The 27,902-nt window shown below is 38.5% G+C and overlaps 10 protein-coding genes across 10 annotated transcripts; 4 read left to right on the top strand and 6 right to left on the bottom strand.

The window, feature by feature from the left end:
• Positions 1-583: 583 nt before the first annotated feature.
• On the top strand, positions 584-1,772 carry BDF20DRAFT_811740 (uncharacterized protein; the record flags this gene model as incomplete). The annotated part of the gene is made up of 2 exons (XM_053076717.1): positions 584-1,132; positions 1,224-1,772. The coding sequence occupies 2 exons, from the start codon at positions 584-586 to the stop codon at positions 1,770-1,772; spliced, it is 1,098 nt and encodes a 365-aa protein (XP_052940511.1).
• Positions 1,773-2,579: 807 nt separating this feature from the next.
• Positions 2,580-4,472, top strand: BDF20DRAFT_831308 (uncharacterized protein; the record flags this gene model as incomplete). The annotated part of the gene is made up of 3 exons (XM_053078434.1): positions 2,580-3,258; positions 3,362-3,434; positions 3,503-4,472. The coding sequence occupies 3 exons, from the start codon at positions 2,580-2,582 to the stop codon at positions 4,470-4,472; spliced, it is 1,722 nt and encodes a 573-aa protein (XP_052940510.1).
• A 134-nt stretch (positions 4,473-4,606) lies between these two features.
• Positions 4,607-7,070, bottom strand: BDF20DRAFT_31938 (Rho GTPase activation protein). Its single transcript, XM_053075196.1, has 9 exons — positions 6,869-7,070; positions 6,744-6,792; positions 6,553-6,668; positions 6,240-6,444; positions 6,058-6,177; positions 5,742-5,988; positions 5,551-5,675; positions 5,025-5,479; positions 4,607-4,946 (listed from the first exon to the last, which is right to left on the bottom strand). Exons 2-9 carry the CDS (start codon positions 6,753-6,755, stop codon positions 4,742-4,744), a joined length of 1,485 nt encoding a protein of 494 aa, XP_052940509.1. The 5' UTR covers positions 6,756-6,792; positions 6,869-7,070; the 3' UTR covers positions 4,607-4,741.
• Positions 7,071-7,339: 269 nt separating this feature from the next.
• BDF20DRAFT_831306 (uncharacterized protein) lies at positions 7,340-9,928 on the bottom strand (the record flags this gene model as incomplete). The annotated part of the gene is made up of 3 exons (XM_053078433.1): positions 7,340-7,938; positions 8,006-8,060; positions 8,129-9,928. 3 exons carry the CDS (start codon positions 9,926-9,928, stop codon positions 7,340-7,342), a joined length of 2,454 nt encoding a protein of 817 aa, XP_052940508.1.
• A 674-nt stretch (positions 9,929-10,602) lies between these two features.
• BDF20DRAFT_813025 (ATP synthase E chain-domain-containing protein) lies at positions 10,603-11,089 on the bottom strand (the record flags this gene model as incomplete). Its single annotated transcript, XM_053076852.1, has 3 exons — positions 10,603-10,673; positions 10,745-10,946; positions 11,066-11,089. The coding sequence occupies 3 exons, from the start codon at positions 11,087-11,089 to the stop codon at positions 10,603-10,605; spliced, it is 297 nt and encodes a 98-aa protein (XP_052940507.1).
• A 431-nt stretch (positions 11,090-11,520) lies between these two features.
• BDF20DRAFT_909056 (uncharacterized protein) lies at positions 11,521-15,556 on the top strand (the record flags this gene model as incomplete). The annotated part of the gene is made up of 6 exons (XM_053083542.1): positions 11,521-11,784; positions 11,852-11,961; positions 12,051-14,994; positions 15,065-15,286; positions 15,363-15,455; positions 15,524-15,556. 6 exons carry the CDS (start codon positions 11,521-11,523, stop codon positions 15,554-15,556), a joined length of 3,666 nt encoding a protein of 1,221 aa, XP_052940506.1.
• A 564-nt stretch (positions 15,557-16,120) lies between these two features.
• Positions 16,121-18,585, bottom strand: BDF20DRAFT_997167 (uncharacterized protein). Its single transcript, XM_053085434.1, has 2 exons — positions 17,770-18,585; positions 16,121-17,642 (listed from the first exon to the last, which is right to left on the bottom strand). Exons 1-2 carry the CDS (start codon positions 18,382-18,384, stop codon positions 16,446-16,448), a joined length of 1,812 nt encoding a protein of 603 aa, XP_052940505.1. The 5' UTR covers positions 18,385-18,585; the 3' UTR covers positions 16,121-16,445.
• A 6,371-nt stretch (positions 18,586-24,956) lies between these two features.
• Positions 24,957-25,786, bottom strand: BDF20DRAFT_843602 (uncharacterized protein; the record flags this gene model as incomplete). Its single annotated transcript, XM_053079574.1, has 3 exons — positions 25,298-25,786; positions 25,147-25,190; positions 24,957-25,126 (listed from the first exon to the last, which is right to left on the bottom strand). The coding sequence occupies exons 1-3, from the start codon at positions 25,642-25,644 to the stop codon at positions 24,957-24,959; spliced, it is 561 nt and encodes a 186-aa protein (XP_052940504.1). The 5' UTR covers positions 25,645-25,786.
• On the bottom strand, positions 25,754-26,141 carry BDF20DRAFT_843599 (uncharacterized protein). Its single transcript, XM_053079573.1, has 3 exons — positions 25,996-26,141; positions 25,967-25,969; positions 25,754-25,914 (listed from the first exon to the last, which is right to left on the bottom strand). The coding sequence occupies exons 1-3, from the start codon at positions 26,072-26,074 to the stop codon at positions 25,814-25,816; spliced, it is 183 nt and encodes a 60-aa protein (XP_052940503.1). The 5' UTR covers positions 26,075-26,141; the 3' UTR covers positions 25,754-25,813.
• Positions 26,142-27,033: 892 nt separating this feature from the next.
• BDF20DRAFT_810775 (transcription initiation factor TAFII31) lies at positions 27,034-27,613 on the top strand (the record flags this gene model as incomplete). The annotated part of the gene is made up of 3 exons (XM_053076621.1): positions 27,034-27,163; positions 27,242-27,378; positions 27,464-27,613. The coding sequence occupies 3 exons, from the start codon at positions 27,034-27,036 to the stop codon at positions 27,611-27,613; spliced, it is 417 nt and encodes a 138-aa protein (XP_052940502.1).
• Positions 27,614-27,902: the final 289 nt, after the last annotated feature.

Genomic DNA, 27,902 nt, shown 5'->3' with positions numbered 1-27,902 from the left:
GATTTTAGGTGTGTATCTTTTAACTGTCAATGTGCGTGCATTGCGATTCATGAACTCTTACTGAATAAACTTTCTGGGACAGCAAAGACATTGTAGCAGCTTTGGTTTATGACACGAAGCTGTTTCTTTTTCATTTTTGATTCTGAGTAGTAGAATTGCGATTTTTAGGATATACGGTACGGATAAAATAAAGAAGTCAATTGACCGTTTTTGTACAATTTTTTTTCTTTTTTTAAAATGTTTTGGCACTTGATGTTACGCGGGAGTCGAACTTTTCTGTATTTGCGGACTTCTTTGATCAGCATTTGCTTTTTTTAACACACGATTTCAAGCTTACAAAGACTTGGGCGCTATTACCAATGGTTTATACTATTTTTAAATACCTTTTGTAGCGCAGTTATCAGTGGGAAAACGTTATATATATATGAGGGCAAAAAAATCTAGGAACCGTTTCTTTCTTTATTCAATCCGAATCAATCTTTCGATCGTAACATTATAAGCTTTCAACATTATGCAGCTCTCTTTTATTTGTGCTGGTCTTCTCGCCACCGCCAACTTGGTCTTTGCGGCCCCTACACCTACTATGACTGTTGACACGAATTCTACCGCTCTTGTCTCCACTACTAAATCCAACTGGGCTCCTCAATTCTCTCCTATTTTTCCAGGTTTGAACACTACGGAAACCGAACCAACTTATAACGCTAGTAAAATCGATACCGGTGCTACATTATCCAAGGAAAAATTGGATTTGTCTCAGTATCCCAGGGGTTGGAAAGTTCCCCCAACCGATTCCGCTGAAGTCAAGGCTATTATCGATAGAATTGATTGGAGCTTAGTTCCTAAATCCCCTAAGCATAAAGCGCAGAACGGTGATATTATTCAAACTGGTTACGACGCAAGCAAGGATCCTGATTGTTGGTGGACTTCTTCTGGCTGTACAAAGCCTAAAATCGACTATATTCCTTCTGATTTTTACAACTGTCCTACTAAGGGTGATTGGGGCCTTACTTATGATGATGGGCCATTTGTCTATTCTAGCGACGATGACAAAGAAACCAAACAAGAAAACAAGTGGGCTGAACCTGAACTCTATAACTTCTTGGCCAAGGAAGACTTGAAGGCTTCTCTCTTTGTAAGTTTATGATTACAAACGTACTATGCGAATCATTCTGAAAGGGAAGCAATAACTAACCATTTTTTCTCATTTGATGTACTTACCTTAGTATGTCGGCTCCAATGTTATCGAATATCCTGCTGCTGCTAGACGCGCTCTTAATAATGGCCATACTCTCTGTTCACATACTTGGTCTCATCCTGCCATGACTACTCTCACCAATGAACAAGTTGTTGCTGAATTATATTGGTCCCTCAAAGCTATTAAAGATGCCACTGGTGTTACTACAAAATGCTGGAGACCCCCACAAGGTGATGTTGATGACCGTGTCCGTGCTATTGCTTGGCAAATGGGTCTCCACACTGTTATCTGGAATGAGGATACTGATGATTGGGCCATGCCTGCTCCTGGTGGTGGCAACTTACCTCCCGAAAAGGTTGATGCCAAGTTTGAAAAGTGGATTAAGAAACAACAACAAGGTAAATACAATACTGGTATTATGGTCCTTGAGCACGAATTGAACCATGCTACTGTTGGTATGACTGAAAAATGGCTACCCAAGCTCAAGGAAACCTTCAACATCGTCTCAGCTATGCAATGTAACGGTGTTACCCAACCCTATTGGGAAAAGTCTTTTGAATATCCCGCTGTTCATTAGAATAGTTTCCTTGACATCTACTCTCTTTTCCCTTTCTAATATCATCCTGTTACGATCTAACTACATAATTTTTAGAACGATACGCCTTCATTAACATTATTATTATCGTTGATCGATAGAAATCCCTCCCCTGCTCCATTATCCATACCATATACATAATTCCTCCGTTTTAATCCATCTTCATCTGTTCATACTATCACGTTTTCATTTTTTTCCCACTTTATAAACTCAGACATCAAAAATTCAATAATTAAAAGGTACTTAGTATATTTGTATTTGTTAGTCGTGATCGCTTAGCATATACGTACTCTTACTTTGAATGCGAGGTGCTTAAACGAGAATTTTTCAGTGAAACATAAGGATCCGGAAGTTGATTTGGTTCGCTTGAACAACATCTGATCAGATCATCGTCCCTCACATTTTTCCGCAAAGCGGGAAAAAATTGACTAACACCACAAAAGCTGTCAAAAAAGAGACTTTGAAAACATGCTGAAACCAGCTTTAAACTATGGATGATAATGCCTACCTTGGTACATATCAACCCCTACTGCTCGCTTCTTTCAAATACTATAACTTGCTATTCTACACTCCTCTTTTATCTTCACTGGTCCACTATATTAGGTCTTACATACTTTTTTACTTTCTCGTTCCATCCCACGCTGATACAGCTGAATGGCACTTTTTAAATAAAATTCTAATAAAACTCAGTTTTACTTCTACCAGAGAGGAAAAAAAAAAAAACCAATAAACAGGATTAAGCATCGATTACTGGCAATGCCTGTTTAACTCAACTTTAAAATAAATAGTATGTCAGCAAATAAGGAAGACAAAAGCATCCAAAGCCTCAAGTTGGAAAAAAAGTTAGACGAGCAACTCAATATCAATGGAAACAACAATAATGTCACAAAAAAATCCAACAAGAAAAAAAAGAAATCTGCTGGTGCAGGTGCTGTTAGTGCAGTAACAGACATACCAGAATACTATCACCAAGCTCTCTCCGATTATCCCGTTCAACTTAATACTACCAAAGCCAAAGGGCGCCATGCGGTAGCCGCTAAGAATTTGCCTGAAGGCACTATTCTGTGTGAAGAGCAGGGCGCTGCCTTCGTTGTACGCACTCCATTTATTGATGCCCAATGTCACCTTTGCTTTAGCAGCATCAAACAACGTACCGTTTGCCCACAATGTCAAAAAGCCTACTATTGCTCTTCAGAATGCTTTGACAGCGATAGTCAACGACATGCATTGATGTGCAATGGATTGAAAGAAATTGAAAATATTGCACAAGCCACTGATACTGATGTTGATCTACTTCGTTTGATGGTGGCTCTCATGGCACGACGTTGCTTGGATAAAACAAAAATAGATGAAGAGAGTAGAAAGAGACGAGGATTAGCTCCAAATACTCCTTTCTGGTGTGTAGAAGATTTGTTGAGTCACCGTGATAAAGCTGAACCAGCTTTCATCCAAGTCGTATCAGAGGCTTGTAAGTCCAACAATTATATTATTGATCGCATCTGAAAATGTGCAAATGGTTGACAATTGCTGGATAATGAATATATGTATCTAATTGATTCGTATCATCTTAGCCGAGAGGCTTCTGTCTCTATTGCCACCTGAGATGCATATCCCTGTTGAAGAAATGGTTGAAATTGCTTGCAGGTAAAAAAATAAAGCAACGCATAATAATTGTATAAGAGTAACTCAAACCATTATTAATGCTACAACAGAATAAACGCCAACGCTCATGGCTTGGGTGATGAGCATGGTCGTAATACAGATACAGCTTTGGGTTTATTTCCCATAGGTGCTCTCTTTTTCAATCATGGATGCAATCCTAATACGGCGTTCATTGGCACTTCGAATGGTAAACTTGCTTTTAGAACCATTCGACCCGTTACTGGAGGCGAGGAACTTGTCGTCAGTTATGATGACATTTACGCCGATCGTGATTATAGACGAGCAACTCTTCTGTCAACTAAGCATTTCTGGTGCAAGTGTAAGCGGTGCGCAAGTTCAATGGATAAATCGGTAGATCGATTTTTGACTGGTGTTGTTTGTACCAGCTGCCAAAAAGATGTTTATATTATTCCTGCAACTTCAGTTGAACATTTATCGAAGGGTGTTAGCAATCTTTATCTGGAAAGCCGATTCAAATGCGCTTCTTGTGGCCACGAAACGCCAGCTGTGAAAGTCCGTAATGCCATTGAAAAGGCGGCTGAGGCCTACAATACTGGTCTTAAGATGTATCGTGCCCGTAACCGTGATTTAGGGCTTGTTTCTACTTTCTTCTCATCTCTAGTAAACAATACTGTACCCAAAGGCGGTAAGTTGCACCCTATGAATTCTATACGTCTAAATGCACATTCAAATTTGATGAACTGCAAACGAGGCTGTAATGATTTGAAGGGTGCTATCGATGTCAACAAATCGAATTGTGAGATGTTCGAACAGTTTGCTACGCTCTATAATTTACCGGGTAACACCTCAGAGATATCTGATATGTGGCAAAATTTGGCAGAAATGTGTGAAGAAATGGCAGAAAAAACCGAAGCAAGCACTGTTTTGAGAAAGAAATGGTTGAAGGAAGCTGCCAAGGCTTATGAACGTACTTTGAAGATTCGAGAAGTAGTTTTCGGAAAAGATCATTCTAAAACGAAGGATACAGCCAAACTACTCGCCAAGTTCTCGACATTTTAGGGTGGCACTATTCTGTATAATCATTTAATCAACCGTTTCATTTTACTTATTATACCTTTTGAAGAGTGATATTTGTTCCAAAAGAGTATTGGAAATATGTTCCTCCCAATTTTATCATTATGTTATCTGACAGAGCTTCTCTAACGGTTCAAATCGAACTTTGTCTAATGATTGTAGCTATTCATATAAAATCTATTATTTAGAAAGCTAGCACAATAATATTTTCAAATAACAATAAAAATATTGCAGAAGCGGCTGTTTATTATAGATTAGTCTTCTTCAAAGATTTCAGCATAGTTTTCTAATATTGTCTGGACAACTTTTGCCTGTAATTGAGAGTCTGCAATGCGTTGATTATCGTGTAATATCATTTGAGGATGAGAGCCTGCCTCATTATTACTCATTAATGTCAACCCAAAAATGGTTGCTAAATTTGCAGCACCCATCTTATTGAACCGCTGGTGCGATTGAACTCTACAAGAAATATTAATGTTATTGCAATTTGCCCGCAAAATAGAGGTCAGATTGAAGAATTATGTTTCCTTTACGAACCTGTCAAGATGGCACATCAAGTATTTCAAAGTGGCATAATGAGCGTCTGACAACGTATTAATTATGGTATGTAGAGCTATCACTCTGCTTTTTTCGTCTATTAGAGTTGCTGCTTCTAAAAATTGGTGATAACAGGCAGATGGAAATAGAGAATCTGGCAGTTCTCTGAACCAAAGCTTCAGTACACTGGTTACATTATTGATATCAGAGAGATCTTCTTCGGAAATAGGGTTAGGATCTCCACTTTCGAATTTGAATTTGATTTTTTGAATACGACTGCTTGTACCGGATAATCGATAAATGCCTACTGAATTTAGACCATATTGCTCTACTACAGTTGCACATCGTTTCAAAATATCAGGAACCATATCCTCAGTCAGTTCGGCTTGCTGTTGTAGTGAAACGCCAAAAACGCGCTTTACGAGGTTATGATTGATAATTCTGTTGTCGGGTGTCTAAAATACAGAAATACAAATATGAAGCGATATCTCAATGCACATGGGATATCTTCACATTGTTCACCTACCATTCCTTGTTGTGTAAAATACTCATTTTTTTGAATCCGTCCGCTTCTTTCCCCACATAACCGGACAAAATCAATCCAGTCTGCTTCTTTATCGATCTTTGTGATTAAAGCTCGTAGTCCAGTCCCTGGGTTGACAAGCCGAACATATTAAGAAACTGCTTTTCTGGGTATGTTAAAAAATTGCGAGATACCTTGATCGTTGTCTAATGCCAAGCCATCTTCTGCCAATGCTTGCTCGAAAGTGTAAGCATAACTTGCTAACTGATACCTTAAAGCGACATTACATTCATCATCCACATTCTTGAGCTCCTTCAGGACGAGAGGTAAGTGTTTTTCATAATATTCAGCTTGAGCCTGCATTGCCCGTTCATATTGCAATTTATATTGAGCGTCTGCCGCATCCATCTTAGCTCTACAGTCATTTTCGTTCTTGTCTAACTAGTATTTTAAATTATAGATTAAATATCCTTCCTTTTCTCATTTTTTGATTCTTAATGGTCTATCTACCTGTGCAGGTGTACGACTTGTTCGAAAAAGATGCTTTTTAGAAGGCTGTATCGGTTCATGATTTCGTTGCGACACAGCTCTACCCCATTCCTCATTCGAAGTCTCAAATTTCTGTTTACTCTGCGGAAAAGCATTGAATTTAGAGTTTTTTGTTGAGGGAGTTTCGATTCCAAATAACAAACCTTTTCTAGTGCTGTGTTGGCGTCATTGACTATTTTATCATACTGTACACTTGTCTCCTTTATTTTTTTTCTGTCTTTGTCGATATTTCGTCCTAGCGATAATAGATCGTCTGCTGCATCGGAAAGTGCGGCTGAGAATTTTATTCGTTGATTACCAATACTTTCATGTACTTTCAACATAGATATCCAAACATCGCCGAATGTTCTACGTTAAAAAGGTTAGGCATTAAATAGTGGTTAGCTGATTTTATGTGTATGCAAAGAACATATACGTTCAATTTCCTTTTTAATAGTCAGATGCTTTTCACTGTACCCTGATTTCGGATATGCTTTATCAAACGATTCTGCTGCATGCTGTGACATTTTAATCATATCTTTACCATAACTCTCCTCCACATAAGCTCTTTTCCTGAAGTACGAGGCTATATCCTACATAACATAATATTGAAACAACTTAGCTCTTACTGCAGCTGCTGCCGCTGCTTGCACGTATAAATCACCAACCTTTGCCATCATAGTATCATTTTTCACCTTTTCTAGTAACGCTGGTAGACTACCCTAATAAAGAATCCCATTCGTCAGTAAGAAGTGCATATATTGAACAGCCTTCTTTTTGGGAGGAACCACACCTCTATGTCTGCTAGTTCCGGTATAAGATCAGTTGGTCGATATCCTGCTATTGCTGCTGTTGGATCAGGGAATGCACTACTATCCAAAGACATCATTTTTACTGTTGATTTGCTTATATAAACTGAGAGATAACAAATAGTAATTTCGCAGAAATAAAAGATAATATAACAATGGATAAATTATGAAATGCACAAAATATGGAAGAAAAGGAGAGAAATCAACTCTTCACAAAAAAAAAAGTGTATAGTGCGTTCAGGGGAATACAAAACCATAATCTTTTGGTCAAAATGGCAGTTTCCTTATATGGACTCTGTTGGATGTGCAAATGAAAACAAGTGTTGCAAGAATGCTGTGTATTTCAGGCTTTTATTAAAACAGTACAATAAAAATGAACAGATTTCTTTATAATAATAAGATATGATATTAAACAATAATGTGTTTAATAATGTGATGAAAGAAGGAGTTATTGATCACAACAGTGTTCTGTTGAAATAAAATAAGTGATATTTTGAAGCGGACACGAGGTGTCCAGACGGCGTCTTGATTTTGTTCGGCTCCTCTTCTTTCAAAGGCCAATTCTTCATAAAATTTTCATGGTCTTCCTGTTGGAACATCATTTCTCGCTTCATTTCTACTGGTATTTTAAACTCAATAGTTTTATCGTCACCGTGTATTAGAGGATTCCTTCCATTCCGTCTACCAGTGAAACAGTGAATAGGTTGTTTGTATTCTTCGTACAAGTCTTCTATGCAATCCAACTCATTGAATTCATTCTCCTCACCCAAAGCACAAACCCATTTTTGTGATTGAGCGTCGAATATCATATTATGTCCCATGGCTGCTGTATAACGACTAGCAGTCGCACCTTTATTTCTTATATCCTTAGATCCTGCTGCTGCTGTTTTGGATCTGTTGGTTACAATACGAGGCATAGTGATAAGACGAAGACCAGCTACTGGCTTCTTTTGCTGGGTACGCTTGTTAACCTCTGCTGGAGGGAAACCGAACATACTGTCTTCATTACCTTTCCAAATACGGGAACGTTCATCAAATTTCATATTATTGTACTCTATAGAGAATAGGAATAGTGAGAATCTACAAGCTAGATATTCTTCTGCTTCTACATTACGTCTTACCTTTACTCAAATTTTGCTGACCAGGCTGGAAAAGTTTGACTTTGCTTTTAGTAGTCTAAGTAAGTTAAGTAAGCACTAAGATTGTTGAAGACTCTTATAGACCTGAAAAGAAAGAGCACTAACCTGCATATTTGTACGCCACGGACGTTTCGGGTCACAATTGATGGTGCTCGCATTAGAGCTACTATTGGCTTGTTGCGGCTGTTTTTGTTGCTTTTGGGGAGTTGACAACGGCCTCCAAACTGCAGTGGGTTTTTTCTTTGGTGTTACTGTAGGTAAATTATCTAAATCATCCAATTCAGTACGATAAGTGCCTGTGGTAGGCTTGGTTTTGGGTTGAGCAATAAGTGTAGGGTAGCTATTGAATGTTTTAATGACTGAAGGAGAAGGAGTTTGGTGCTGATGTTGATGAGATTGCTGCTTTCGGGGAGTTGTCTTGGTTAACGAACGTGAGGGTCTGGTTGCGTTGATGGTACTGGTGGGGTGAATAGTAGGTCTAATAGCGTTCCTTGAATATGTTTGGGTAGTTGTTGGTTGCTGTCTTCTACTATTGGGAATAGCAGAACGTTTATTGTTCGACGGGACAGCTTCCCTTTGCTTGTTGATTTGTGCAGCAAGTAGATTTCGATTGCTTAAACGAGAGGTGGAGGAGGATACCGCAGGTAATTGTTGAAGGCTTCTTTTCTTCTGTAATTGTTGCTGAGTAGACAAAGGATTTTTATCAATCATATTTGTGGGACGAGCCAATCTACTCACAAACTTGGTGTTTCCTCTGAAGTTGGATTGCACTCTTTGCGGTGCAGTTGCAGCGTTTTGGTTAAATTCAAATGCTCTGTCATTGAGGCTCAAATCTTTAAAAAAATCATCGTCATCATTTTCTCTCGGAATGGATGCAAGTATCTTAGCTTTCGCAGACGAAATAGGAATTCTAGTGGCAGCAGGTTTTGTTTGTTTTGAAGTCATTGCATGAAGAGGAGGAGGGGGAAGTGCTTGCTCTTGTGCTTTGCTTGGATCGTACTTTTTCTTTTCTTCAATTTTAGAGGCAAGAATAGCCATATTCACAGGGAAATCAAGACCATCCATATTATTGTCATCTTCATCATCTTCGACCTCAAAGCGCGCCTTCAAGTAGTTAGGTCCCTTTGCAATATTAGATGTTTCGGCAGCATATCTGTTATTATCCAAACCAACCACGCTTCCCCTTTGGCTGACTGAAGGACCAATGTCATTTTCATCAAAATCACCCAAACCATCGTCATCATCATCATCGAAGTTTACATCAAATATCTTGGGGATATCATAAAGTTTCTTACTCAACTTGGTCAAATCGAAGGTCAATATATCTGGCTGATGTGATTGTTGAAAAGATGGGGTGGCTGATGGTTGGTCTCGAGGAGAAATGGAAATATCATCCGTCCAATCATCATTATCCTTTGGCTCTTGAAGTTTAGCAGGCGTTCCTAGCTGCTGCACAATACCCGGAAATGAGGAAGATTGTTGATCCATGAGTATCTTCTTTGCGATTGTTGGTTGTTTCACTGTTTGCGAATACTTTTTAGACGGTAGCAGAGGTTCGTCATACATGAAGTCGTCATCCAGGATAGGCGAATACAACAGCGAGGGTTCGGTAAATTTACTAGCTGTAGATGTGAAAATACTGCTGCCAGCGATACTGGAATCACAGTCATCTTCGTTGTAGTAACAAAATGGTCTCTGTTGTTGAAGTTGTGCATTCAATTCATAGCGTTCACAAGCAATGCTTAGTTCTTTATCGGGAGAGTAATGAAAGCCACGACCATTGGGGTCAACACTGACACCGATACCACCGCTGTTTACCGATAGTCCCGAGGAAAAGATACTTGTAGATGTTGGGTCCAAATGTATGTCATGCTCCCAGTCGTCTTCATAAGATGGTATGGCCATTCAATCTATCCAAAATAGAAGTATTAAAGGGTTGAATATCACTAGTCAAGATTTTTTAGATTTGAGTAAAGGAATAAAAAGGGGATGAATTACAGCAAACATATTTCAGTTTGTCTTGCTACCACAAATAATGAAACAATAAAACTGTAGTGCTCCAATACACATATGATAACAATAAATCAATCAACCCACCCCTTTTGAGTTTAGAATTCATTGTCGTTCACATCACATTAAAAGCTTATTTTGCTAAGTCTAACCTTTTTACGCTTTTGTCCTGAAAAGACATGCCAAATGATAATAAATAATTTGCCGTCCATTATCTTTGAAATTAGCACTTATTTTCAGTACATCGTCGCAGTTTGCGAAAAAGAAATATGTCTTTCTTTGAGAAAAAAACACCTGTCGTACTTCTGTAAATTAGATCTCGCACATCTTAAATAGAAGGGATAAGCCATTTTAAACGCCAAATTCTTAGATACTAAGGCTCAATTTGAATGAACGAATGTGTACACTGTTCTTACGTCGTCGATTCTAAAATCACTCTCAATGGGTAGAATATCTTTTATTCTTGCAAATAGGACCGGCATTTATCGTTGATTTAAATATACTTAGCAGTAGTAATAACCGCAACGTTTGAGCATAATGTATGTACTGCCAAAGGCTGCTGGCTGTGTCTATTGATTGCCTTCCTTTTCAATGTGTTGAAGATAATTTTCTAAATCAAATTCAGGGCTGTCAACATCAACTATTAATAGAAAGAATCCGTCATACTGTTAGTCTCGAACAATAAACCCTCCAAAAGCAATGCCAGCTTACAATTAATCTTATCTGTTGTTGCAGGTGTTTGAGCTGCTGCGCCGGCCTGTTTCTTTGCAAACTCGAGTCTTGCTTGTTCAATTAAGCGCTCTTTTCTACGATACTCAGCTTCAACTTTCTTTAGTTCTGCGTCTTTATGTAATGATTTATCATGAGTGTATCCGTAGAATAAACCAACTGCTAAAGCAGACCAACGTCCAACCTAAAGAGCATCATTGAAAATGAAGGATGGTTGGTTTCAAATGAGTACCGTTGTCCTTTTACCCCACACTGTAAACACGTGTGTCAATTTGAAATTCTTCGAATGTTGAGCATACATACGTTCGCAACTGCACTGTTAACCATTTCGTTTATATATTATCAATGAGAATAGAAAGGTTGCTGGTATTTTTGTAAGTATATATAGTTTTCCGTTTCTATATAGAAGAAGAGGTATAGTCAAGTAACCTAAAACAACCTTTGAAAAACAACTTTTATTTTTTGTTCCTTTTCTTTGCTGGGGCCAAATTGGAGGGAGGGCTCTCCTCATCGCCTGCACCCTGAAAAAGATTGAACTCCAGTCCAGTGGAGAATTCGCTTAAAAAAGCTCTTCTACATACAAAGCAACAATGAAAACCCAACAAATTTCAACTCAGTGACGTATATTTGAGTGGACGAGCCAATAGAACCTGACATTCATGCATCAGAACGTGCTAAAACCGCAGCATTCACGATCGATCTTGAAACTAATCCCCTCATTCAAGTATTGATTTTCATCATATCAGCACAGCGATAATATGGGTGTTCAGGGACTGTGGTCGCTTGTAGGCCCTGCCGCTCGTCCAACACCGTTAGAATCGTTAAGAAGAAAGAAATTAGCAGTAGATGCATCAATTTGGATTCACCAGTTCATGCGTACCATGCGTGATAAGGAAGGCAATGCTTTGCGAAATGGCCACCTACTAGGTTTTTTTCGACGTTTATGTAAATTACTGTTTTTCGACATTAAACCCGTATTTGTGTTTGATGGAGGAGCACCATTCTTAAAAAGAAGCACCATTGTAAGTACAAGTTTGAACAACGATCCGATTCCACACTTTAACTTTGCCCTTTATTCAACTTCTTTAGAAAGAAAGAAGGAAAAGGAGAGAAGGGTTGAAAGCCAATTTGAAAGTAACTGCTAGGAAGATTTTTAATGCTCAAGTAAGGTCCAGAATGCTGTTACAACACGAAAAGAAGTAAGTAGCTTTGTATGCTTTGAATTTATTTTTGATGGTACTTTTCATTTAATCCTGTACTTTTGGTGATTTTCTCCATACATCCTCAGTTTGCAAAGTACAGAAGAGAAAACTTCTCATGACACTACAGAAGAGGAAAACTATGTCTACGTAGAAGAATTAGAGCAAAAGGCAGCTGTCGAAACCTTACGTAGCAAACGCAAAGTAGATCAATATGAGTTACCAGAATTGGATACTCACCGAGAAACCTATGCTAAAATCACCAAAAACAATACATTGGACCCGCGATTAGCAACCAAAGAAGAGATTCAAGATTTTGTGAACGACTTTGCACCCTCCATAAGTGCTATGGATATTGATAATGAGGCATTTGAAGCCTTGCCTCTAGAAGTGCAGTATGAAGTTATCCAAGACTTGAAATGGAAATCAAGATCTACATCCCATGCTCGTCTTGAAGATATGGTGAGGAAATCAGAAACAGCCCTGGATTTTTCAAAGCAACAAATACAAAATTTGGAGCATCGCAACAAGATGACTCAAAGAATGATGCAGATAAGTGGAATGGCTCACTTGGTAGAGCCGACGAGAGTAGCAAGTGAAAGAGGAAGACAGTATATTTTGTACAAGAATGAAAATATTCAAGAGGGGTTAGGATGGAAGTTGCCTGGCTTAGATGCATTAACACCTGTAGAATTGGATTCCACAACTGACGCAGAGGAAGAGAATGATTTGGAAAAGGCAGAAGAATTTGAAAATATTCATAATGGGTCTGCTGTTTCCGAACGTCGTGAACCAAAGCTATTTATACCAGCTGCTTCCGAGTTCAGTACCTCCAATACTGAGAATATACCCCAACAAGATAAAGTAGCAGCAGCTTTAAGTACGAAACCAGAACTTGCAGCCCTTTTAAACGGGATATTGACCTCTGATGAGGACGAAAGAGAAGAAACAGAAAGTAGCAGCAGTGATGAAGAACCATTATTTATATCTGAAGCTAATGATAATGCATCGGATAAGTTGCCTGCTTCTATGTTTCAACCTCAACAGCAGCAAACGAATGATGATACAATCAACGATATGGAAATGTATATGAGGGATCATAATGATGCAGTGAAGAAGCAAGTTCTTACACGTATGTACAGCGGTGAACAGAATGATCTACTTTTAGGGAATCGGCAATCACAATATAGTCGGGCACAGCCAATAACAACATTAGACATTAATGAAGAGCAAAGTTATGCTGATGCATTTGCTTCTTTAACAGCTCAACAATTATATGAACTATGGTTAGCTAGAGCGCCTGACTCTTTTATTTATTTAAATTCCATGAATGATGCATATAAATCAATTTTAAGGTCGATTATTGAAGAAGAGAGTATCACAGAGTTGGAAGCGAAACTCAAATCAGTCCGCAGACAACGCAGTAAAACAAATGCTGATCATGATATGACATTGGAGGCATTGAAATTTGAAGCGTATTTTATTGAGGATGTCATTGCGTGGCGAAACATGCAAAACGGGAAAATGGCAGCAGCACCCATTTCAATCAGTAGCACAGACGATGAAAATGATCATTTTGAGGACATTACTATCGAGCAGCAACAACAAGGAAATGCAGCTTCAGTATCATCACATCCAAGTGTGGCAGAAAGCGTAAGTTCTGTCGTGCTTGCGGATCAAAATAAAGTCGGGGACAAGAAAGATCTGACATCTGCAAATAATACAAATCAGATCGAATCCACAGTAACCATGTTTAATACAGAACCGCCGGACGATTTGATGGCTATCTCAGATGATATGATTATTACAGATGATGAAGAAGAGGAAAATATCCAATTTAGTGAAGTACCTGTTGCAAAGAAGACGTCATATATTACCAACGATGTCAATGATACCAAAAACAAAAGTACCTTTCCATGTGCTGAACAAGATAGCCAAATGCAACATGTACAAATTGATATCAAACAATCAACCTTATTTAAGAGAGATACTGAGCTTACATATACCCAGCATTTACAGCCTACAGAAAAGCAAGATGAAGTACTCAATTTACCTAAACAAACGACTATCAAAACTGTTGAATCAGTCTATTCCACCAAGGGAGATGCAAATGCAGATATGCCTACATCCAAAGTGACAACTTCAGATAAAGATACATCTGCTGCTACAAATGAATGCACTACTGCTGATGAAGACAATACTTCTCATATTGTACAGCCTAATGATCCGACACAAAGCGGATTATCAAGTAACAATGAGGAAAAAATAGATATTACTCTCAAAGAGGAGAAAGTAGAAGATGGAAGGAAAGAGACGACCAACACCACTACTAGTACTACTACTGTGGCTGAAGGTGATGAAAACGAAATAGTGTTTGCTGAAGAGCAAGGCTACAACTCGGAAGAAGAATTAGTGAACACCATGCAAGGTGAGGAAGCAGAATATTTACGTTTCGTTTCTGACATTGCCACAAAGCATCTTGATGATATCAAGAAGGATCTCCAGCGAGAAGTTAAGGAACTTAATGCTTTACAGCGCAAAACCATGGGTAATACTGACGATATTACAGATCAAATGGTGCAAGACACACAAGAATTGTTGACCTTATTTGGCATTCCTTATATAATTGCACCCATGGAAGCTGAAGCTCAGTGTGCCAAATTAGAAGACCTTAACTTGGTGGACGGTACGATTACAGATGACTCTGATGTGTTTTTGTTCGGTGCAAAACGAGTTTATAAAAACATGTTTAATCAACAAAAGTATGTGGAATGCTACCTTAGTCAGGATGTCGAACGAGAAATGCAGTTAACGCGCAAAAGATTGATTCAGTTGGCATTTTTGTTGGGAAGTGATTACACAGAAGGTATACCAGGCGTGGGTCCAGTAGCTGCTATGGAGATATTGAATGAATTTGACACGGATAACAAGGATGAAGATGAGAAAGAAGATGAACCATTGGAGGAGCCATTGATCAGGTTCAAAGAATGGTACGAAAGTAATAAGGATGAAACACCTTTTCAACGAAGATTTGTAAGTATGGGGGGTGGTTTGGTGCCTGATTGACAAGAAGGACGTATACTCATCTGATTATTTGTAATAGCGCAAGAGGCATAATGCGTTGGATATTCCCAATGATTTCCCAAACTCTGCGGTGACTAAAGCCTATTATCATCCTACCGTTGACGACGCGACAGATCAGTTCGTATGGGGCCAGCCGCAACTCGATTCATTGAGAGTCTTTTTGATGGAATCCTTTAGTTGGTCAGAAGAGAAAACTGATCAAGTGCTTTTGCCAGTTTTACGCGAAATGAATAGTAGAAAGGTTTGTTTTATAAAACTGATAATCAAGATACTAAGTGTTGGGAGAATGTGAACTAATCCAATTCTGGTTTTGCTAGACGACTGGCGAACAATCAGTGATAACTGCACATTTTGGAACAGCTGGTCGTATCATTAGCACTTCGAATACTGCAAAGCATTCCAGTAAGCGTGTAAGGAGTATTGTTGAGAAGTGGCGCAAACAGAAAAAAACGAAAAAGTAATGCGCCGCCTATTATAGTTATCAGTTTCACTATTTATTTCGCTCGCTTAAATCTGCTCGAAATATTTGGCTGTCGCATATCTTTTTTGCACGATTTCTTTCTCATTGTATATAAACTGTTCTTTGTACATGGCTTTGTTACTTTGATACATTACAATTTTAAAAACCGTATGACAAGATTCTTAGAGCATTCGCTGTCCCAATGCAACTTTTTTTTATGTCACATGAACTATACTTTTGTGGGCTTTAAAGATTGGCATTGACTGGGTGCTGCTGTTGTCTCAATAAGGAGTTATCAGATTATCAGATTAACGTTTTCTTCGTACTTATTGCCGCTCAAATTTAGAATTTCAAATGCAAGATGAAACATTTGCTATATTGTAAACGTTATGTCGCCATGTTTATTTAAGTTCTTCACTTTATCAGAGAAAGTCAGTGCATTTTTGTTAACGTCTGATTTCAACGTATGACAAAATGTGTTGTCCGTGCCTTCTATTTTCTTCGCCGTATGGTAAAATAAAATAACCAGTCATATCTGAAACAATGCCTGGAGTACATTCAGGGGTTTTCGTCTCGCTTTTTTGGGATGGTATTGCCTACTTTTGAAAATCAGACCAACAAACAAAGATACGTGAAGTGAGTTTTCAAAAGAAAAATTTATTTGGTTTTCGTAAGTTTAAAGAATAGTATTCTATTGAATGTTAAATTATCTTTGGTAAAGGCATTGATTAGCAGTAAGGTAATTAAATATTATTGGAGTAAGAAACGTAAGTTGGTACGATAAGATTAATTATAAATTCTAGTTCCCATTGAGGCAGGGTAAAGCAACAACAGTAAGATTTTATATCAATCGTCGTCCCATTTTCTTCTAATAAAAATAAAATAAAATATCTATATGGTATAAATTGGGAAACTGACATAATAACGACTCATATCAATTTTAAGTCAATGGATGGACAGGTAATGGTGTGTCAATGAATGCCTCTTGAAGTCGTTGGTCGGCTTCTAATGAAGCAGTAGTTGCTGTGCTACCGATGGAATTGAATGAAAAAAAATGATCATCTTTTTGTAAATGCTGTGGTTGATTTACACGCTGATCCTTGATGTTGCTGTTGCTATTACCAACTCCACAATGAACCAATGTCCAATGAATAGCAGAGGCTAAGCGCGGATATTTATAAGGTACAAAGATATGGTTTGTGGATTCAGGGTCAGGAATGCAACAAGATGGTTTACGCGATGAATTAGGAGTCAACGTAGGCGTCGTTCCTTCGTCGGTCTCATAAGCAATATCCTCTATATTATCGTGTTCTTGCTGTTTCCATGTTGATTGTTGTTGCTGTGGAAGGCCGTGTTGCTGCACATGTTGCTGGTATAAACGGGTATAAACTGAAGGCGGAACACTTAGGCGACGCATAGGTATTGTTTCGTAAACAGCGCCATTCTCGTGATGAATGGCCCAGTCTTTCAAATTTGTTTGGAAAAACAGATAGCCAGTCGTTTTCTTACATTCAGCGGCTAAGGGCTTGCTGACAAGCGGGAGTGCAGCTGGTAGTGGTGGCGAGGATGTCCCGCTTTGTTCTTGTAATCTTCGTCCTTGGCTATGAGGAATGACTTCGATTTGCCCATTGCTATACTTCCTGATCCGACTATAGTCATCAATATATTTTGCTTTATACAATTTCCACCGATCGGAAATGAACTGTGTCATAGCAGGATCGCTGAAGAAAACAATAGCAACGAAGAAGCCTTGTAGACATTTGAAAATGGCGTCAACCATAGAAAGACTGTATCTGGGGGCATAAGAGCGCGGGTGAATCAAGGTTAGTTGAAAGACAAAACCCCAGATATTGCTGATAAGAGGGACCATAGAATAGATAACGCATCGGGTAACAACTCGCATAAAAATGTTGGAATGATATCTGACACGCTGTTGAATGACATTGTCTTCAGCTGCATTGAATTCTATTGTCGCATTAGAGAAGGGATCAGCTGCTGAGGGTGGGACAGATGATGAGGCAATGTGGGTGAATTTATTGATTAATGCTCGATGCTCGTACATGAGTTTGGTGAGAGAAATACAGGAGGAAACAACCGCAAGAAGAACAGTAAAGAAAAGAAATCCGAAGAACCACATCTATGATGTATACGAGAAAGAGTACTGAAATGTTAGCTATCTTACTATTACTAGTATTTGTATTATTGTGTTTCTTTTTTCTCCGGGTGAAATGAAAAAACGAAGGATTGAATTATCAATACTTTACCCATGAGAAGCTACTATAACCAAACAGTTGATGATAAAAAATAAAGTAGAAGCAGCTTATGTTATCCTGAGTATTTAGAGGACTCCTTGCCATTTCAGCAAGCGGTACTGCTATAGCAATGAGCCCATATACAGTTATACATGGATAATAGTATAGTTCTAGACGTCGCGCTGAGGATTTACTGTGGTTGAAAACAAAAACAACCACAAGGTTCAACCCTACAGTGGCTAAAAATGCTCCACTCATGATTCTAGTGAATTGTACGATGATATTGCCTGCTCTGCATGTGATGGACTCACCAAAGATTGTAACGATAAGTATATCGAAAGCAGCGTTGAATAGGTTCATAATGCTAGCCATGAACACGCAACGTAGTGAGATTCGATTGGCTCTCTTGGGTGTAAAAAGTCGAAGGTAAAGAAAGGCGCTGATGATGAGAAAGGAGCATACAATGGATATAGCGGAAGTAGCTACAGTGGCTCTCATCAAAGTGAGATATTGCGGAACTGTGTAAATAAAGTCGCTAATTTCGATATCAGCTTCTGCATGCCTTTCTATGAGTTGCTGGATCACATTTTTTGTTGTTCCTAATGATGATAAATGGTTCACTACCATAACTTTGTCAAAACTGTATTAGCGTGTAGTAAAGTGACAATTGCAGTTGATAGAGAAGAGTATGGTGGCATGTACGGGTATAAATGGAAAATAACTATACTAGTATGATAGGGTAATTAGACAATTAAAATAGTAGTAAAATGTAGCAGTGCGTGGATGAAATATAAAATACAGGCGTTTATGTGTTTGATAACATAATCAGTATTGAGTTGGAAAAGGGAAACGAAAAGACAACAATTTATGCCTTCTTTTTATATCTTTTTCATACTCTTGTCCCAATCTACCCGCATGGAACATCGAAAAAGGAAGGGCTGGGAAATGGGAAAAAAATCGCTACAATTCGAGCTTTTTTCTTTCAATTCTGAAGAAATCTAATGGAGAGACATCAGCTATCATTTTTATGCTACAGCGTCCCTTCAAAAGCTTTCAACATTGCGTAGTCATTTGGCCAAAGAAGAGGAGCAGTTTTTCCTCATATTAACGAAAGCCATTCTGCTTAGCCTTCAATATAGGGAAAAAACGTCAAGCAGATTGATGAACATTGTACGTCTATCCCGCTGCCCTATACAGCTGTTCGATCAATTAGTTTGCTGCGTTATCGTGAATTGATGAACATACTAAAATAGATGTTTCACAGGTCCTCTGAGTTTTCGGTCTATAAAATAAAAAAAAAATCTTGTTCCTTGAGAACGACAATGAGGCACAGTTACACTTTAGTTGACCTGTTGTACAAATGGCAGTAGCAACTTCAAGAACTTCAGATACATGCAAGCAAAGAGAGTGAAGCATAAATGCCCTTCTATCCCAGCAGTATTTGGTTTATACAGAAATGAAGGACCTACCAGCATTTATACCATAGTATGCAAGCTCAATATATTTGACTTTCGAGCTTGAATACTATGAACCCTTTTTCTGTCTGATCAAACAGAAGTTGTGTTATCATTGCTCTTTTTATGACGGAGAAGTTAAGTAGACCAAAAATATAACAGTGGGGAAGAACACAGATTCTTCTTATATCTTTCTTTTCTACAAGCTAAATCGCATTCGATAATTTTGTGGTTCACTCCCTTATCATGTTTGGCCTTATACTTAGTACGCTTCTTACTAAACAATTAATAAGAAGCGCCTCTTGATATTGTTTAAGCACTTCGTCCTTTACCGGAGGATCGATGATCTGGCTGAGAATCATTTTTTTCCTTCAGGTGCGGAGGATGGAATACGCAAAAACGGCTGTATGCCCAATACTGATCGCTACCAACGAAAAGACGCGCCTTTCATTTCGGTACATTATCGATCTATGCCCGTGCGTAAACACATACACAGTCAGAAAATTAAATGGCATCACTCATCATTAAACAGAATCCAATTTAATATATATTTTTCTGCCCATTTTTTCTCAGGATTCAGCATTTTTTATGTAAAAAATATAAAAATAAATTGTAATAAAAACGGACAAGTAGAGCAAAATGCTAGATTCTTTCCTTCTTAAAACCAAAAAAAAAGCTGATATCTTTTCATCACTGCTTGGAACCTAGCCAAACATGACGTTATTTTTCTCTTTTCTAATTGACTAAATTATATGTGTACCCCTTTTTTTAAAAAAAAAATAAATTTTACTCGATATAGTAGTTTTGATTGCAGGTTTTTTTAAGATCAGACAACCAAAAGATAAAAAACTCAAATATCAATAACGGAGAACCGTGACCAATTCTGTCATTACGGATATATGCTTTTCACTTGTTTCATTGTTGACTGACCATGAGATAAAGTACGCTGAAGCACAAAGATTCGAAGAACAGCGCATATAATGAGCTGGTCAACCAAATGAAAAGTGCTTCCTTTTATGGACATATTATTGTTGTAACTGACTTTATAAAGGATGGTAAAATGTTCCAGAATTAAACATTCCAGCTTTTTACCATTTTTGTATGCTCTCTGAAATCTCCGCAATCAAAAGTTGCCCTCAGGGTAACAGGGAAAGACAAAATGCCGTTAAGTAACACGTTTATCTACGAGTAATATGGACCCTGATTTACTACAAATCTTGCACGTATTGTAATTTATCTCAACGCAAATCGAGACATTTATAGTTGTAGCCAACCTCTGTATGCCCATAGCTAAAGTTTATCTTGCCTTTTTTGAGGAAGTGGTTAATGGAATGTATTCTATCTCCCTTTTCTCATGCGTTTCCATATTAATTGCGCCTAATCAATTCTTAGATGAGTTGACGAGATTACGCCGTGTTGCGTAAGATTACAAACAGATTTACAAAAAAAGTTTAAAAAAGCAATATATTCAAGGGTTTGTTGATCTAGTATAAGCTTTCCCATGTTTTTTTTCCTCTTCCCTTTCAAATCAAAATCGGTTTCAAGTAGCGGATGGGCGGCATCGAGTAACCTTGAGCGGACACCAAGAATTTGGGTGCCAGTACAACCGACGAACTGGTAAAGATACCGATGGAACAATATAAACTACCTTGGCGAAACGAAAAGGATCAATGAGAAGTCTCAGGAATCCGAGTATAAGTAAGTGCAGTCAGCAAGTGATCAATACTGGAGGACATTCTACAAAAGTGGGTAGTAGTTGGATTCTACTCTATCGCTGCGTACGAATGAGGAAATCCAGATGAGTCAAGGTACTTAACGCCTTGCGCCATCGAATAAAATTGACGAGACTGTGAGATTAAAATAAGATAATTAGGCATTTCAGTAGTGATTGATGCGATGTACCAAGGAATAGTAAAAGTGCTTCTGCATTTAAAGGCATAAGAAAGAGGAGCATCCAGCATCCAACCTCTGCGTTTTACTGATCTAAGTTAGAAAATCCAAAACTTTTGTATTGAAATGCCATATCGAGTCTTTTTAAAGCAACCGATCAAACATAGTGGGTAAAATACGGAAAAGCAGTTAACCCAAGATACAATAGATTTATACCTAGTATACAAAGAATAACAGTGAGAAAGCCAAGAATGACAAAGCTTGTATCCACTGTAAGTATGCCATTAGCCTTTGTCTAGCCACGTGCAGTAGCCCTGGTTGCCGTGACTGAGCCTCTTGTAACTCTAGGCCCTCAAAAAGTCTAAAGGGTGGGAAGAGACATACCCGAATCCAATATGATCGGAACGAAAGATCGCATTTACATACAAAACCACAACACCTCAGTGTCGGCAAGGACTGCCATTCCGGCAAGGCAATGTCTACTCAGAAAACAGTTTTCGATTTGTTCAATTTAAGCCTAGCATCATCCAATGCCATCCGTTTTGATGAATTTTAACGCGTTTAGAACCGCTATGAAGAAGGCATTGCTTGAAAAATGAAGAAGTAGGTTTGCTAATCTGAAATGAATTAGATCCCTAAGCGGAGGTGACTAATCTTCAAATTATTAGCTGTGATGTTAACAGAGATACACATAATCTATAAGTACTAAAATGGAAAAGCAAGTTTTGCAGATTACCCATTATCAGGTATGGGGCATTTTATTCAAAAAATAGCGTGAATAGACTACAATGAACTATTGGTAATGGGCTGCTACGATAAAGCCTTTGGAGGGGAGGTCTTTTTTTTTCAATTCTTTGACTTTTTGTGAAGTCCAAAGGGAGATAGACACCATCGAACCTTAAAGCAGCCATTATAATGGAGTCTCGTGCCAAAATTTCTTCTGCTTGTTGAATAAGAGCATAGAGTTCATCATCTTTTGATTATAATCTTCTCAAAATAGAGTTTGTAGTCTTGTTTATCTAAAACATTATGTCGTTCGCTCTCGCAATATCATGTCTTTTCCTTATCCTTTCGAAAACAGGTTTAGTTTATTGTTCTGATAACATACATCTGTGAGTATTGATTAATTCGCTGCAATTATTCTTGTTGAGATACTGACATGATCAAACTATGGCTAACTTGACTCTGCTTGAATCACTTTCTTTCCGCTTTCCTTCTCCTTGTTCAGAGATATGCTTCGCTCTCTATTGTTATATTTGATTCTGTCTCTCCCAAATGTGCAACTTTGTGAAATACCCAAAATATAATGTGATCTCTTCTAGCGATATATCAGTGCCTTGAGCCAAGGAAGATAGCTGACACAGAATTGCATCAGAGAGGTCATCCATTTTATTTTTACGCGAGCTGGATGGTATCAGAGGTTGGAGAACGGAAGACATATTGCGTACAACTAAGCTCTGTCTTATACTGATAAGCAAAGATCATCTGTACACAAAATTAATTGTCTATAGAAAGTACTTTACACAAATCATTAATTGTTTAAGCTGGCATTCCAGCAAACTTCATCAATTAAATCCGGAGATAGTTGTGTCGGACCCTTTTTTTTTTTTTTTCTCCTTCTATATCATTACGTTTAAAGAGAGGTTTTTATTGACAAAATATTTTCTTTAAAACCCAGTGGGCACAATGCTATATAAAATTGCCCGGGGCAGATCCGACTGTTTATAAAGTATCTAAAAAGCCCTTCAAGATCAAGGGTAAAAACCAGTTTATCACAAGGTTGAGTGATTATGAGGAGACATCCATTGGAGCAGTAAAGATCCTAGAGCAACATCCAAGGGTGGGGGTTCTTTGACGTGGAATAGATAGTCAAGCTCATATAGTATGTAGCAGAGGATCGGCCATTGGTGTTCCCATTGACGTTTTATCATAGGTTGTCTTGGCGGGTGGTTAGGTAGCTGATTTAGAAGATACGAAAGGGGATCTTCTATTTGCTGTGGTTGCTGCAAACGCGAGTGCATATGCAGGCATTGGATTGAGTGTGTCTTTGTTAACAATGCTGAAGGGTGCCGGATGCAGTAGGTGGTGTTACCACTAGGTAACCAACCAAGTCGCCAACGAAGACATCGACTTCTTTCTTCTCTTGTCATTGGAAGCCATAGTATGGGATCTAAACTTACTGTTGGGCGGCAGACGGAGATGAGCTTAGAGTTTGTTGGGGCGCTTTGCATTGCTTGTAAGGATTCTGTACGAAAGTCTCTCAGGGACTGTTTAAGATTTTTCTGATCCATTGTCTGGGCGTTTTCCTTGGTTCTTTGCCAGAGAGGTGTACGAGATAGCTGAATCCAGATAGAAGAGCTATTTGGTTGTCGTACATATGGCAGCAGTAGGGACAGTAGGGCATCATCTGGGAGTGTTTGTGATCGTAACAGGAATTTAGCCTGGAGAGTGTAGGCTCTTTCTCGCATTGAGGGTAAGTTGGCTAAGTGACGCATTATATTGACAGAGGATCGAATTGACCCACCAAATATCCTGCGAATGCATTTGTTCTGTACGTTTTCCAGTTTCGTATGATTTGTCCTGTTCAGTTTGCTTATCGCCAATCCGTATTCCAGTTGAGGGCGGACCAGATGAGCGTAGAACCTGAGAGATAGTAGCTTATTAAAGCCGTTAGGGTTGACTCCAATCGACGATAAGGTGTTCATAGTAGCCAGGGCTTTGGTTGTGTTGATATGTATGAGCTCTTGCGTGTCCAGGTAACCACCGGGCTTGAAAGGAACTCCCAGGTATGGGAAGGATTCTATATCATTACAGTTTTTTTAACTGCGGGTTTAAACGAAGCTTAAAAATAACTGGACGGAATGACCGAAATTTTGAGACGATTGAGTTATAGTTTGAAGATCGAACTACACTAAAATGGAGACGTTTACCTGTAAATAGCAAGCCAGTTTCGGTCTGGCGATAATAAATATCAAAAGACTAAGAAGTTGTCTTCCGGCTGAACTCAGTAGGACGTTCCTTGTCTTTCCATACCGAAATGCTGATGGCCATCATGTTTTTTGCTGCATTGACATCGCGGTTCCATAGTATCTTACAGGTTTTGCAAACAAGGATACTACAGCCACGCACCGTGTCTAATGCTTTCAATGTATCTGAGCGACAACAATTGCATATGCGTGATGTCAAGTATTCATCAACTGTAATGGAAAGGAGATCACCAGCAGCCTCTCTTCGCTTCAATGCACGCCACAGAACACCAACGACACCAGTTCTAAGGCCTTTTAGATGAACAGCGGATTTATTGAACATGCCGTCATCAAATACAACCAGAGGAACTTTTTTGCAATCACTCAGCCTGAATTTCTCAAGGACCCATTGTCTGCTGAAGGAAGACAGTAGAGTGAGTATACACAAATTCTGTGGACAGTTAATCGCTACAAGACTTACCGAACGTGGTTCTCTTCCTCCTTCATTTCTTCTTTCTGCTTCACTTTCTCTTTCTGTTTCTTCTTCTTTCTTCTTTTTTTATGCTTAATTTGCCCTTCTTTGCCATTGCATTTGTTCTTCCCTTCTTTTTTTCCGTAATTCTTTGTTGTATTTGATACCTCCATCGACAAGTATGTTCACCATCATGTCTGCAGCACGCTGTCTGCTTTGATGCAGACGGAACCTTGTTTCACCCATACCAGGCCCATAAAATGAGAACAATATCTAAATGTTGTAGTATGTAAATAGTATATCTCTTATCCTGTTCAGGCGAGCCTGTTTTACTACTCGGTATATTGCTTTCTATCGCTTTTATCGTACAATCGGCCTTTTTCCTTTCTAATTCTGCATTGACACGAGTACTACCCATCATGTGTAATATTCTTTTGTCGAGCAGCGCCGTATCTCATGTATGTTTGTTTCTAACCCGATTGCTGCTGTAAATACTGTCTTTCGGCCAATTGTGGGTCGGTAGTTTGCCGTGATCTCCTCATAGGAAAAGTCTTCCAACGTCAAGCCATGATGATCAATGATAGCGTCTTTTTTGGTTTCTTCTTACGACTAAATAGGAAGTCTATAGTGAAGCCATCAGATCGAATGAGACTCCTGAAGAGCATACTTGTGCTTGTCTTTAGCACAGCAATACTATGATATAAGTGAAAGAATAATCTTGAGAACAGAGTCTTTTAGCAGAGTGCTATTTACTTTACCTTCTGAAGCCTAACTTTTTGAAGTTGAACACTTTACAAAATTGTTCAAGTTGATTCCAATAACCCTTTACAAGTCTTCCAGGAAGTAAAAAAGGAGTAAGGGCGTTTATGCTAATGGTAATGAGGCGCCATGGTACTGAGGGAGTTGGAAAAGGGAAGAAGCGATGAGGTAATGGTAACCTACGAACATCGTAGGGAAGATGATTAGAATGCTCTTCTTCGTAGTAATCTTGGATAAACCACAAAGGCTTGACAAATTTGACCGGATCGGCCGCCAATGACAGAAGCGAAACCTTTTCCTCCACAAGGTCTGCAAAGTTCTTGCGAACGAGCAGTTGTATGGCCATCTTGTCCACAGCTGAGGAACTTTGCAGCTTGTGGGTTGGTCTTTTTCCGTTTAACTGCTTTCTTCTTCTCTTTCACTAGGTCACTCTGTTTTCTCTTCTTACTACTGCTACCAACTTTAAGGAGGTTACTCATAAGCAATTAAGTGCTGTGTGTAAGATAGATTTAGGTTTATTGCTTACCATCATCAGCATTTATGGCTTTGTAATACTTGCATTTGTAGTAACGCTTGTCAAAATGACCTGGTTCATAGCAGTCTCGACACTTGGTATGTTCTAAAAAGTTAGAACAAACATCAGAATCCTTATATCTTCTTGATCTGACGGTTCCCCTACAATTATCAAGCATTTTACCAAATGGGTTCGTTTTAACCTGGTTCTTATGCTTTTCTTTAATAGATCTAATCTTCTGTATAAAGAAACTTTTGTACATGAATAGAGCTGTAAGTTACAAAAATATGCGAAATACGGAAAAGAAGGGATCTTATTCTCGTTTAAAAGAACCTCTTCATTATAATTTAACTTCGATAACAAAAACGCGAGAAAAGAAAGGCACGTCTTTATCTTTGGGCAAAGTCCCAAAAAAAGGCACTGACGAACATCTGGTTGGCCTTATAACACATCGTCATTTGACGAAAAGTTGTTAAGCTTTTTGTAGCTCGTCCTATTGCAAAGTCACGCCAATAAGAACTTTCTTAGCGACTTCCTTACTAATGAAGACTCATTTTTAGGACTAGCTTGTACGCCATCCTTAATGCTGCTTGGATGATACTGTATAATTGATTATCAGCGAAATCGTCCAAGAATAATATACCGCTTCATCGTAAAATAATTGAAAGTTGTCTAAATTAAAGATTTAATAGTTTCCAATAAAATTTGTGAAAAGTCTGAAATAGCAGTTAAAACACTGTATTTCATTTGCATGCACCACCGCCTACGACTCCCCACATCAGTCTGTGATCCCATATCCTATGTCCTCAACCGTCTTCCTACACATCCGATCAAAAACCCATCCCAAATACAAAACTGGCATTTTCTATGGCCAGTACTTTGTCACATTTTGTTTGAACTCGACTACTTACACCACTCTCGAGAGCCGCCTACAACTCCTCGGTTAGGGCACCTATTGCTCGACTGGTTACCCTCTTCCCCTCCCCCAACCCTTTAGTACATAATCCTTATTACCCTTGAGCCCTAAGGGGTTTTTAGATTCTCCTCATCCTTTGGAGCTGCCCCGGGCAATTTAGATAAGTTTAATATCTCGTGTCCATTGGGCTTTAAAAAATGTCAGTAATAAAAATCCTTTGTTTAAACGTATTTCATTTGCATTTTTCCCTTATAACTAAATTCTTTACATCTGTGAAAAAACATTTTTTTCTTTTATTCATTAATATGGCTCCTGACTCTTCGAAACAACCCGTTCAACCTCGCGATGCACGTATTGTTTCCCTAATACTTCAATCGTTAGGTGTAGAAGATTATGATCCAAAAGTAGTTCATCAATTACTGCAATTTGCACATAGTAAATGATCAGCAACATAGTTCGCCGAGAACTTTCATGAGTCGATTTCTAACATGGTCATAACGTGTATAAATATAGGATATACAACAGATGTGTTCCAAGATGCACTGGTTTATTCGGAACATGCCAACAAGCCTGATTTAGATTTAGAAGACATACAATTGGCTATACAGGGACGTGTAAATCACTCATTTACAAATCCACCACCCAAAGAGGTTAGCTTTATTGAACAATATTGACAACTCGCCACTTTCAGTGTTTTCAATTAAATCTAACGCATTACTATAAAATGGCGCATAGTTTTTGCTAGAATTGGCTCAAGAAAAGAACAAACAACCTTTACCTCTCATACCTGAAAAATACGGCATTCGATTACCAGCCGATAAGCATTGTCTAACAGGAATCAACTTTTCTATCGTGCCAGATGTAAGCATGACTGTTGTTCTCTAAAAGAAGTCCTGTAAATAGGCCTTAACGTTATAAATTACAACTAAAATAGGCACCTCCTCCAACCAAACATTCTGCAACGAATAACACAACAAAGCATGCCACTTCTAATACAGCAATGGCAATAGACACATCAGACACAACACCGGCAGGATCAAAATCACCAGCGAATACAAATATGACAAACGCATCATCCATAACTGAACCTCCGGCCAAGCGCGGAAGAGAGGCAATGGAAGATGATAATTACGATTTTTAAACAGCCTAATAGTCTTTGCTAACGATACAGAGG

This window comes from Mycotypha africana (assembly GCF_025528875.1).
Source record: "Mycotypha africana strain NRRL 2978 chromosome Unknown BDF20scaffold_1, whole genome shotgun sequence".
Lineage (NCBI taxonomy): Eukaryota > Fungi > Mucoromycota > Mucoromycetes > Mucorales > Mycotyphaceae > Mycotypha > Mycotypha africana.
The sequence above is the reverse complement of the archived record's forward strand: the minus strand, read 5'-3'. Positions and strand labels throughout refer to the sequence as shown.